At 34.1% G+C, this 13,144-nt stretch overlaps 1 protein-coding gene across 1 annotated transcript in view; it reads left to right on the forward strand.

Moving 5' to 3' along the window:
• The window catches only part of LOC131030246 (FACT complex subunit SSRP1), a 36,491-nt gene that overhangs the window by 664 nt on the left and 22,683 nt on the right, over positions 1 to 13,144 (forward strand). The window contains exons 2-11 of the mRNA XM_057960972.2: positions 1,621 to 1,806; positions 3,747 to 3,852; positions 7,890 to 8,026; positions 10,804 to 10,887; positions 11,009 to 11,103; positions 11,276 to 11,384; positions 11,498 to 11,584; positions 11,708 to 11,800; positions 12,543 to 12,740; positions 12,937 to 13,091. Of these exons, the coding sequence (XP_057816955.1) occupies positions 1,621 to 1,806; positions 3,747 to 3,852; positions 7,890 to 8,026; positions 10,804 to 10,887; positions 11,009 to 11,103; positions 11,276 to 11,384; positions 11,498 to 11,584; positions 11,708 to 11,800; positions 12,543 to 12,740; positions 12,937 to 13,091 (1,250 nt within the window). The remainder of the gene's footprint in view (positions 1 to 1,620; positions 1,807 to 3,746; positions 3,853 to 7,889; positions 8,027 to 10,803; positions 10,888 to 11,008; positions 11,104 to 11,275; positions 11,385 to 11,497; positions 11,585 to 11,707; positions 11,801 to 12,542; positions 12,741 to 12,936; positions 13,092 to 13,144) is intronic.

Genomic DNA, 13,144 nt, shown 5'->3' on the forward strand with positions numbered 1-13,144 from the left:
GTTTTTAAAATTTAATGCTAATATGTTATTGTCGGAAAACTTAAAAACCTTCATTATTCGATACACACATCCTGTGACTCCAACGAGCAAACCCTAGGCCTATATTTCCAAACCCTAGACATCTTTCTTAGCAGTATTTTGAATGTGAAATATGGGTACCATGAAAAAATAGTAAAACATAGCAAATAATGTAATAAATGGAAGTAAAATAGGTCTTGTAACTTGTAATTTAATTTGATAAATCCTTATTTGGGATGCTCCTGCTGCCCTATAACAGTAACGCTAAAATCTTTGTCTATTCAATTTGTTCTATTCTCGTTTTACCAAAGGTGTACATCAGAGTTACCTGAGGATGTGTCCTTGGGTTTTTTTTTCAGGCGCCCCCGTCCTTGGGACAGGGGACTCATAGGGGACATGCCTATAAATTCTACATATTGACAATGAATTCTATAAGAAATTTGACTTTGACTCTCAATTTAACCTAAGTTGCTGAATCCTGGGATTTTTCGGGCCATTCCGGGTACGAAACATACCAGAATTGGATTCTGAAACGAATCTCCTGTGGGTACATCTAGGGTTCTCGTTTTTAGATGCCAAAATGTTTAGTGATTCTGGTTTGATCTTTTTGTTATTCTTAAGACCTATAGTGCTGATTAGTGAGCTCAGAACTTATCTATCATGAGATTCTAGTTTGTTCTTTTTGATATTGAAAACTGAATTTAAATTAGTATGTTATGCTTCAAAATTTGAAATTTGTAATGGTTTATTTTAGCATACGTATTGGTACATGACATTCTAAACTTAATTCTATTATATATACATATACATATACATACACACACACACACATACATATATATATATATGTGTGTGTGTATATATGTGTGTATATGTATATGTATATGTATATATGTGTGTATATATATATATGTATATATGTATGTATGTGTGTGTGTGTGTATGTATATGTATATGTATGTGTTTGTATGTATATGTATATGTATATATGTGTGTGTATATATAATGTATGTATACATATACATACATACATATATTATTTTTGTATGAACGTACTGAAAACGTACCCAACCCCTCCAAAAATTTATGCCGTACCGGCATTTCGTACCCATGTACATGTACCGTTCCCGTACCCGATTCGGCAATTTAGAATTTAACACAAATTTGTCTTAAGAATTCTGCTAGTTCTTATATGTCAAGGTTCTATAATTTATATGTGCATGCTTTATCCATGTTTTCATATGAATATTTTAAATTTCCATATATATTTTATTTTTTTCCTATTTTTATATAGCTGTCCACTAGCTGTCCCCAAAATTAGAAAAAAAATTGCTGTTCCAGAAACATGCCCCCCGTCCTCGCGTCCAGGAAACTTGGGGTAACATAGTTTTATATGTTACAACTGTTGGCTATACCAACTTTTGTGATGCTGTCTAGAGAATCAGTCAATTTTTTTACGGTGCCAAGGCAATAGGTCTGCATTGGCTATTTTTTTTAATGTTAAAATGTATAAGCCCAAGTTATGAACTTCCATTTGTAGGTTTTTTGTGGTGAATTTCTAGAGTTTTTAAAGTTGTAATCATGATTTTTAAATCTGTGCAGAATCAGGGGCAACTGAGGATACACTCTGAAGGCATTGTATGGAGGAAGCAGGGTGGAGGCAAGGTGGTTGAGGTGGGTAAAACAGATGTTGCAAGCTTGAGTTGGACTCGAGTTCCCAGGGGCTATCAACTTGGCGTTAAGCTGAAAGCTGGTCTGAATGTCAAGTTTGCTGGATTTCGTGAGCAGGTACGCAAATGAATCTGTTGTGGGCATGTGAAAGTGATTGTGTCATGCCTTCTTGTATTTCCAACAAATCATTTAGATATAATTACAACAATGGATATACACAGATGACTACAACAATTTATATGTGCAGCTAAAATTACCAAGTAAATGCACTGCCTTGATCATTGGAAACCTTGAACTTGGATTCAAATGTGTTTTAGAATTAGAAAAATGTTGGTAAACACTTTAAATTAGTAAAAATGGTGATGGAAACCGAGGAGTAAATTTCCAAAAAAATTTGTGCTAAAAGCAGCAAGGATACTGTATCTTTTTGTTACTGTCAATAATCCAGAAAAATAGAAATGTAACTCCAGGCATAGCTGGTTTATAGGTAGATCGACTGCTTCCAATGTTAGGAGTAGGACCATCCGACAAGCTAGTTTCCTGCTTGGGTAAGATGGCGGATTCTGCCAACTGCCTTCGCAATTTAGCAAACGTTGTCATGGTTGAAGTAGAAGAGGAAAATATTTTTTGAAAATAACTGCAAAAGGCCTTTTTTGTTTGTGGAATCCTGTTCATAATTTCCATCTTTAAAAATCTGCTGCTTGCAGTTTAATTATATTCTAGGTAACTGTAGAACAGATTGAGCACTTCCTCTAATGATTCGTTCCAGCTTTGTCTGAGGTTGATTGAAATACCTTTTGGCTTGTGCTCTGTCATTTTGTGAAATGAATATCAAGGTCTTTAACCTTCTTTTGAAAGCAAGGCTATAAACATTGTAGTCCAAGACACCCTCTTTTAATATGTTGTTCTCTAAGGCTAGCTCATTTCATTGCTCATTTACCTGATTGGTTACTTCTGATGTAAGGACCATCCAGATGAGCTAGCTTCCTATTGGGACAGGTTGGCAGGAACCACCAACAAACCATTGCAATCTGACAATAATTCTAGCTTCTGAAATATAGAAAAGGGAAAGATGTTAAAGTGACAGTCAGCTTTCTTTTTTAATGTGTGGAATCCTTTAGATAATCTCTTTCGCTTTAGAACTTCTTTGTGTGGTTTGATTACATTTCAGGTAATTTTAGAATTTTAGAATTTGCCCTTAGCCCAGTTCTGTCTGACATTTGATCACCTCTTGGTTTGTTCTCCTTTGTTCGATGCACACTCAAGGTCTGAAATGGTGTAACCTTCTATTGTGAACAAACATCACAAACATTGGAATCTAAAAATCTTCTGTTCAATTACATTTCTGGCAATTGTAGAAGAACTTGCGAATTTCAATTTGTTTTTGTAGCCCAGTTCTGTCTGAGGCTTGATCACCTCTTTGTATGTTCTCCTTTGTGTCTGCACGCATACACTCAAGGTCTGTAATAGTTTAATTTTCAATTGTAGAGAAACATCACAAACATTGGATTTCAAAAAGTTTCAGGTAATTGTAGAAGAACTTGATAATTTCTCCTTAGCACGCCTTGATCAACTCTTGGTTTGTTCTCTTTTGTTTTCTATAATACATGCTCATGTTCTGTGATGGGTTAAACATCTATTGTAGAGAATTATCATAAACATTGGAATCCAATAACCCCTTGTTTGATATTTGGTTGTGCTCTAAGGCAAAGCGCCTTTTCCTTTATCCATTTCAATTGCACAAAAGATGTGTCCCCTTCTCATTAACCAGACTCATTCAAAACACCTCAGAAACCTGGAAAGTTTTCTTTCACTTAAAAATGACATGCTTGTATCAGTGTACATGACCATTATAATAATTGATATTGCATTATTTTAAAAGCCAACATTATTGCAGTCAGAGTTGGCTTCCAATTTCATCAATTATTTTTATGACTATAAAAAAATTATTGCATGTCTGGGAATTATACATGATACTTGAATTCATTTTTTTCAACTTTTGAGCTACATGAAATACGATTGATAGACCTTTTATGTTTTTGATTGTTCTTTTACAGGATGTCAGTAATTTGACAAATTATATGAAGACTACAATGGGAATCTCACCAGAGGAAAAACATCTATCTCTAAGTGGACGAAACTGGGGAGAAATTAGTCTAGATGGTCTGTATTTTTATTCTTCTGGATAAATTCTGAGATATTTATAATATGTTTGATGCTATTTTGTAAGTAGAATCTTATTGTGTGGAAATAAGTTTTAGATTTTGCAATTCCATACTTCTGCGTCTCTTGAATTCTAACTATTCACTAAAACATTAAGTTCTTCTCTCCAAACTTTGATTACAGTTCTTATCTTTTTTAAACTGAATATGACTCTCTAGGTTCTCTCTATTTTCTTACAGTAGCTTCTGAAAACAAACAGCAGTGGTGGCTGCTTTTGGTCTTCTTAAAATTTTTATATGTTTGAGTTGTCCAAAAACAACATTCTCAATGTGAACCATGAATTTTTTTGGGATCTTCAAATCCAATTTTCACATGTTTTCTTCCAAATGTATAATCAGTAGCTTGATATCAAAGTTTGTCCTTGTAGATTTCATAGATTGCAAATTTTTCTTTCTAATGTCTTAGTCTGATGAATGCAATTCTACTTGTGTTGTTGTTTCACATGAATGGTTAGTGGACCATATTGTCCCTCGTAGCTGCAGTATCATTTGGTGATAAACCATACCCTAAAATTTAGTCATTTTTTAATTTTGCTTTTCTATTCATTTGATGATTTTTTAAAGCTCGTTTTCATGTTCATATTATTAGATGCATGGATTTTGAAGGAAATAAAAGCTAAGACTACTGACATGCATCTGTGAGTAGGGCGTTCTGCTAGTTTCATCTACCTTGTATAAGTAGTCTAATTGGATGCTCAAAGTAGCTAGAAGATAGATTGATTTTGTTCTTCTGGAACCGGAAGACAGCATAGTGCTTTCCATAAGGTCTAAATAATATCAGTGACTTGTATAAGCACACAAAGACCATTGGTTGACTTCAACAAAAGTCAAGTTATTGGTTCTGGATTGGATTTGGGTTGTGTTGTGATGTTTTCACACATCGCCCCATTGCAAATGCAGACCCTCACTTTTGGTTTAGATTAGGTGTCTTAGCTTTCCTAGTTTCTTTAGTTTTTAACCTTTGCTAGTGAGTAAGAGATGTCAGGTTGTGGTCACGTTGCAAAATTACTTGAGTATGTAGGTTGTCAATAATGTGAATATGTTGCAAGAATTGCCAAGATGGTTAGAAAGTGTCAATTTTGAAGGAATAAAATCTTCCTTGCAAATTAAGGAAATAAGTCCCTCTCTTGTGCATTTCAATTTTCATCTTTAGGAGAGAGAATTTTTTTTTCTAAGGCAGTGGACTTTGACAATCGGGCTCCAACATCAAGCAAGACCTTGTGGATCAACTTAGGTTGATAAGAAGTTTTAAGTGAGAGCTTGCAGATCAACTTAGGTTGATGGGAAGTAAAATTTTCTAAGTATGAGACCCTATGGATCAACTTAGGCTGATAGGAAGTTTTAAGTGTGCCTGTGGATCAACTTAGATTGATAGGAAGTAAATTTTTTAAGTATGAGACCCTGCAGATCAACTCAGGTTGATGGGAAAGTGAAATTGCTTAAACTAAAATATCAACCTTCAATGATAGGAAAGGGAATGCGAATCAACCTAGGTTGGCAAGAAGGATTAATTTTGAAAGGGGTTTCATTTTCTTAGCAAGTTAAAGATTAATCCTTCCCAAACTAAGAAGTTGATCAGTCTAAAAGGCGAAGTCACTAAGTTTGAAGGATTAATAAAGAACATTTCAACTTAGGCTGATAGCGAACCCCATGTGGACTAACTTAGGTTGGCGGGAAGTAAGCAAGTATTATAAAGTCGCTTGTGCATCAACTTAGGTTGGTAGGAAATGAAATTTTGATTTAACCAAGTTCAACCCTCGATGATGAGTAAGAAGCCATGGATCAACTTAGATGGATAGGAAGTCGATCTTCCTAAGAATATAAAAAGGTCCAAATCAACTTAAGTTGATAGGAAGTCGGTCTTCCTAAGAGAATGAGAAGGTGTGAATTAACTTAAGTTTGTGGGAAGGGCAAGCAAAGAAGGTAAAAGTTAACTTCTAACCTTAGAAGGTAAAATTTCGTCCCAAGATGCAAGATAGATGTTGGGGAGATAAAGTTTAAAATTTAAACTCCTTGCAAGTCGAAGAAGAAATACATGAAACAAACTCAGCCTTATAAGTAATGAGGCGAATTTGAAAAGACTAATAAAATTCATTAACATTTTAAATGAAGTCGGCTGAGTGCTGGAGAGGGTGCAAATTTAATTACAAGCAAAATAACTTCTTAAACCCTATCCTTTTGCCATTTTATTTTCCAAGCAAGTTCTTAGAATCTAAGTTCCAGCAACATCCAAACGTTCAACATTCAAGTATTCAATTTAAGTCCCCTTGGATTACCAGAAATCACATAACCATTGAGCTTATCCACATGTCATGACCTGACTATAGAAACCATGGAGTCATCTTGGTTGATCACACCATTTAGCATCCAAGAGATTTTGATCAAGAGAGGATAAGATACCTTGGTATTTTATTCTGTGTTTGATTGTGCTAAAACACACATCAATAGGTTGGGTTATGGATTTGGCATTGGGTTATGGTTTTGGCATTTTGTTTTTTTGATTCGGTTTGTTTTTGGGGTCTTCCATACAAAAACATATAAAATCATACACATGCACACCCCCACACATATTATTTATTATTACATTTTAATGTTTTTGGATCGAATTTCTTTTTTGGTTTGGTTTGTTTTGGGTTCTTTCATACAAAAACATATAAAAATTATACACATGCACACACAATATTATTTATTATTACATTTTAATATTTTTGGATAAAAAATAAGATACTAAAAAATTTAATATTATTTTGTTTAAATTTGAAAATATTTTTAAACATTAACATAATTTAATTTAATGATGTATATGTGTGTGTATTGTATGTACATTATTCAATTTCAAATTTAAGCCAAATTGACAATATTTAAATTTAAATAAGATTGGATTAAATATAAAAAATATTAAAGTTTAAATATATTACATTAAATCAAAAAATATTAATACTTATTAAATATATGAAATTGGGAATATTAAGCTAAATAAAATTATAATTTTATTGTTCCCTCAACACCATCTTGTTGACAGAGGAGGTGAGCATCTAGTGCCACTAAATGCCTTTCCTGATAATAGTAATGACAATGATCCTTGTCTGGATTGAGATATGATTGACAACGGCTTTCTTGATAATAATACTCGTTTACGTTAGGATACAATGAGGAGATTTTGTGCAGACTTCCTTTGCCCTTGTTGATGGGGGCCAAGAGTGCGTGCAAAGCCTGGAACACAGTAAGAGCAGCCAGCACTTTCAATCTTAAGGAAGAGACTAACCATTTTGTGATGCAGCAGGGCTACCATGGAATCATCTTCTTTTTGGCCATTCTCAATCAGTGGTTTCAAATCCTTTACCTTGGAATAAGAGCAAATGGGAGTGCAACAAGTTGTATAACCCACGAACCAACAAGCTTTACCTTTGCTGCAGCAGATCATATTGCGTAAGAATAGAACAAAAAAAAGAAAGAAAATCTAAATATTTTGCTTGTGGGTTCATGATGAGTTTGGTCAGGTTGCTTTGGATTTTGCTTGGATTTGTCTGTGATGAACATACAATGCTTCTGCAGACCCCCTATTAGTTCACACGTAGATTCACCTGGATCCTGAATGGGGTTCAAACCAGATCTGAATCCAGGGCTCCAGGCCGAAGGATTGGTAACTTAGATAAAAGTGAAAATATAATTGCTCACTAACTTAATTCTGCTAATACGGCATTCCTTATATTAAGTGAAGAGTAGTCCTTTCTAGATTATGATCATGCTTGTTATTTGGATGCACGAAGCCTAATGTCACCAAATTTATCTGTATTGAACTACATGCCATCACAAGAATGCTGCATTTTTCTTGTCATATTTCAGTATGCTTTGTAATACATTTCATGGAGTATGGCTATATTTGTAATTTTGAATGCAATTTGAGAGGTTTTCAGGATTTAAGGTATGGACTGAAGCTATGTTCATTATTTGACTTTTTTCAATGTTATGTTGCAGGGAATATGTTATCATTTGTAGTAGGCTTACAACAAGCCTTTGAAGTATCCTTGGCAGATGTCTCACAAACACAGCTTCAGGGAAAGAATGATGTTGTCCTAGAATTCCATGTGGACGATACTACTGGAGCTATTGAGGTAAGAAAGATTTGTTGGCATGCAATGAATTAAGAATAAGTCCATTTTGTAAAGAATATTATACAAGGTGCTTGACAAAAGCCAAATATATTGCAGAGGATCTTTAAGTTTTTGTTCTTAAGTTTGTCTTTTATTTTTCTAGTATTTTTTGGGTGAATTTTGTGCTTAAATAGGCCTAGCCAGTGAGAACACATAAGGGGGGCTCTTTCTCCAACTCTTCAAATGTCCACCATGGACCAACTTGAACATGAGATCTTTAATGAAACAACCAAGAGACAAACTGTTGCATCATGTTTATTTTGGGCTAGAGCTCTTAGAAGACATGTAGGTGGGCTTGATTCCTCAATATGTTTACTCTTGATTGTACTTCCTGGTTGCCCTGTAGTGAAAGATAGAGGTGGACTTGATTCCTCGATATGGTGACACTCAGTTGCACCTCAATGTGCCTTTGTGGTCAAAGATTGAGGTAGGCTTTGTTCCATGCATTACTATAAGTGTAATCCCTACCTCAAGGTGCACCTATAGCCACTACAAGGTGATCAGCTTACAAGAAGGATTTGAACCTAGGTATATGATGTAAAACTTCTCATTCCCCATCACCAGAACCAGCAAAATCATGGGATAGAGCTCATAAAAGACATGGCGATGGGCATGGTATCTTAATATGGTTACACTTGACTGTACTCCAAGCTGCCCTCATGGTGAAACATGGGGGTGGACTTTGCTCCATGGATTGCTATGAACGCGATCTCTAACTCTAGGTGTCCCCATGGTCACTTCAAATTGCTTTATTTGTGAGACTTAAAGCTGGTTTTGTTTTGTGGAACTTCTTGTTTCCCACTATTATATCCAAACCTGTTGGTAACCATTTTTTTTAAGATACAAACTAATATAAATTGCCAATAACCAAAAAGTTATATATGGATACGTCTATATTATAGACTGTTATTTCTCAAAAATTTACAAATGCTAATATCAACTGACATAAGGATTGGTATTGAAAATACTTATAGGTGCCTTTGCTATGAATGTAAATAGTTTGCTTGAAAACTGTGATACCAGGTTTTGCAGGTATACCTGTTGAACCTGAATTGTTCTGGCCTGTGGTCAGATCCTACGATGGACCTGGCTTGGGTCTAGGTGGGGTATGTCCTATACTTCAACCTTTGGCTTGGGTACATCTGAGACATATCTTGACTGGATGGCCACACACAGGGACTCTCCCAGGTTAAACATGGAAGGATGCTAAGATACAGCAGGGAATTTAAAATGGAATTCGTCATATTAAAAACAAAGAAAAATATTTAAAAGTCTTAACAAACCCTAGCTAATTTTAAAATTGCAATTTTTGAAGAATTTGGAACTTGGTTAAAAACTGATAAGATTTTGAAAAGTGTTACGCATCATTTAAGGCTCCCGTGGTTTCAAAGGCCTTAATTTGGAGTTGGTGGTGGGCTTCCTTTCCTTGACTCTGCTTTGATCCCTGTGAAATTGCCCCTTGATATCTGATTTTGTTTAGAAAACACCTTTTTTATGTTTCCAATGCCCATTTCTTGACTTATTCTCAAATTAAATCCCGAGTAATTGAATTCATTTCATACTATTGGTTTGCCAAGTCAATCACAAGTCTGAATAATGCTACTATGATAAAAACCATTTGACTTATATCTTTAACTTTTATGATCTTGACAAGTAAGATTACATATCAATCATCACCTGTCTCCTCAATTCTGTATTCAATTTTGTATATTTTGTAAAGGAAAATATATCCAATAGTAATTGTATCACAGAGGAAACTGTTTGTCATATTGAAAAAGCTATATATTTCTTATATTCATTGTATAGAAGAGAAAACTATGTGTGTTTATTTTCAAGAAACTCTTGTAGGCTTAGTGCTGCCTCGCTCATTGCATCTCTGTATTTAAATTGAGAGATTTTCATTGATGCTATATATTAAGGATTGTCAAATAATTTGGGATGTTTTAACCTAGTATATAATCATTGGGTGCTGGAGATCATATATACATTATCATTGATGAATGCAACACTCCTTTGTTTTCTGAAGACTTGCATACTATTGGTATGGGAGCTTAATTTGCCATTTCTTCATAATCTTCATTCTTGAGCTCTAATTCTTATGTATATCTTCGTTCTTGCCAAAGTTGACAGAGAGAAGCATTAACTCCATTGTATCTAACCAGAGGAGTTAGATGTATCATGTGATGATGTTAGGGGCTGTAGAATTTATAAGCCATAGAAATCAATGATGTTTGGGGAAGTTTGCATGAATATGCATGTTTGGTGAACTCCATTTGGGGCTGTACAATTTTGAACCATAGAAATTAATGATGTATGGGAGTGCTTGCATAGATATGCATGCACAGTGAACCACATTAAGGAGGGCATTAGACCAATTCTTTATCTTTAATCATGGATCAACAATAAAAATGTTTCTTAGAATGCTCAACAGAGCATTCTGTTGCATAAAATATGGAGAATGGATTTGTAGCAGATCTGCAGTTGTCTGGGTTTCTTAACAGATATGCAATATGAGATGAATTACTGAAAATTTGATATAAATTGTATAGGAACTTGCATTTATTTTTTTGGATTATTTGTAGACTGGCAGTTGTGTGTTTGATTAACTAATTGATTGATTCTGACATCATAGGTGGTGCTTTTATTTTTTATTTTTGTTTATCTTGAATTAGATACATAATATTCAATTTGTTGCTCACTCATCTGAAAAACATAGTTGGTATTCATCATTCTTACAGAAAGATTCTTTAATGGAAATGAGTTTCCACATCCCAACTACAAATACAACTTTTGCTGGAGATGAAACTCAACCCCCAGCACAAGTAAGATTTTATAACCTTCCTGTAGGCTTACATAAACATATATCTTATGTAGTCACTATTACAAATGTTTTCTTGTTTGTGGAAGCAGAATTTACTGATTTTTGGTATTTGTTTTAATCAGATATTTCGTGAGAAAATTATGTCTATGGCTGATGTCGGATCATCAGGTGAAGAACCAATTGCCTCATTTGAAGATGTTGCAATACTCACTCCAAGGTATCCTATTTTGGCAGGCTTTGTTTGTTATTCCCTTTGGATATGCATTTCACTGATTTGCATTTGGTTCACACTACGAACATAAATTTATTTTAGTTCATTTTTTATTTGGAATATTTGCCATTGTAAGGTATGCTAATTTTACTTTTGGTTTCTGTTTCTATGCTGGCAGGGGTCGTTACATTGTTGATCTTCATATTTCATTCTTACGACTTCAAGGCCAAGCTAATGATTTTAAGATTCAATACAGTAGTATTCTCCGCCTTTTTATTCTACCAAAGGTATGAACATTCATTGCTGGAATTATGCATAATGTTGTATTCACAATTTTCTTTAATGATTCCTTTTGCAGGTTGTTGATTTTAATATTCCTTCTTTTGTTTCTGATTTGTAGTCAAATCAACCCCATACATTTGTTGTCATATCTTTGGATCCACCAATCCGTAAGGGTCAAACTTTTTATCCACATATTGTTTTGCAGGTATGAGGAATCATTTTGAAGTTTCTGCAGTTTTTGAATCTCGTATTGTTTAATGTGATTATAAATGTCTAGTTTCAACTAGTCATTATCATTTGTACTTATTGCCCTTTGTTCTCATCTCAGTTTGCTACAGAAGAAGTAGCTGAATGTGCACTTTCAATAAGTGATGAGTTGCTAAGTTCAAAGTACAAAGACAAGCTTGAGCCTTCTTATAAGGTATCTTTTTCTGATATAAATGGGTAAATTAAGTGGCTTTTAACGAAGTTTAACAAGGAAATAGAATCTGGTTGTAACACACCCTTATCTATGTGAGTGCTATGTTTGCATTTTAAGATATCTGTAGATATTGTAAGTTTATTTGATTTTTAAATTGTTTTTTTGCCAATGTCATATTCCTTCAATACTATTATTCCATGGGTTGGGAGAATGTCAAGATTTGGTAGGTCTATTTTTCAATACTATTTGCAGGACACAGAAAACCTATTATTGGTATTGTTTGATATGTTTGATTGGATCCTTTTTAAAATCTGACATGCTTGGAAAGTCCTAATCTTAGATGTTCTGGGTTTGATAAAGCCATAAATTGAGATTGGCTTGAGAATCTAAATAAGCATAAATTTTACAATTTGGTTAACTGTGATTCATAATAAAACTTAGAAGTTCTTGTGGTGTCAACTATAATACCAAAACGAATGTTTGTATTAGAACATCAAATTTCTAGTTTGGCATTAGTTACTTTTGGTACTATCAATATCATTATAACAAAGAATTTTTGTAACAGATTTTCTATTGTTATATGTTACCTTTGTTCTTCTGTCATAAACAATTTTTTCTATTGAGTGGATCAAGAAATGGCAGTTCTTATGCTTGTCATCATCTTTCAACATGTTTGGTCAGGTTTTAGCTGTTGTTAATATTTCCTTTTATTTTGTGTTTTCCTCCATCTTATGATTCTCAGGGGCTTTCACATGAAGTATTTACACAAATTTTGCGTGGTCTATCTGGGTCCAAAGTTACACGACCTGGGAAATTCCGTAGCTGTCAAGATGGATATGCTGTGAGATCTTCTCTTAAGGCAGAAGATGGAATCTTATATCCTCTTGAAAAAGGATTTTTCTTCTTGCCCAAACCTCCAACACTTATTCTTCATGACGAGGTGAGATTTACTACCCCCGTTGGTTTATAATTAGTTGTTTTGAAACGAATCTGACTGCTAGAGATATTCTGTGTTTGTGAAATTGAAAGTTATTTCTATTTTGTGCATGTTCAACTTCATCTTCTTATTTTACCATTAACCAGTGTATTCTAACAGTATCTACTTCTAATTCGATCTCTTTGTACCCTTTTTTCAGATTGACTATCTTGAGTTTGAAAGGCATGGTGCTGGTGGTGCGAGCAGTATGTCTTCTCACTATTTTGACCTTATTATAAAGCTGAAGAGTGAGCAAGAACATCAGTTCCGCAATATTCAGAGGAATGAATATCACAATCTCTTCAATTTCATAAAGTATGTTTTGTTATATCATCATGCCTTCAATTCTAAGGAATTATGCCTCCAAT

The sequence above is a fragment of the Cryptomeria japonica genome, chromosome 6 (genome assembly GCF_030272615.1).
Source record: "Cryptomeria japonica chromosome 6, Sugi_1.0, whole genome shotgun sequence".
In the NCBI taxonomy this organism is placed as follows: domain Eukaryota; kingdom Viridiplantae; phylum Streptophyta; class Pinopsida; order Cupressales; family Cupressaceae; genus Cryptomeria; species Cryptomeria japonica.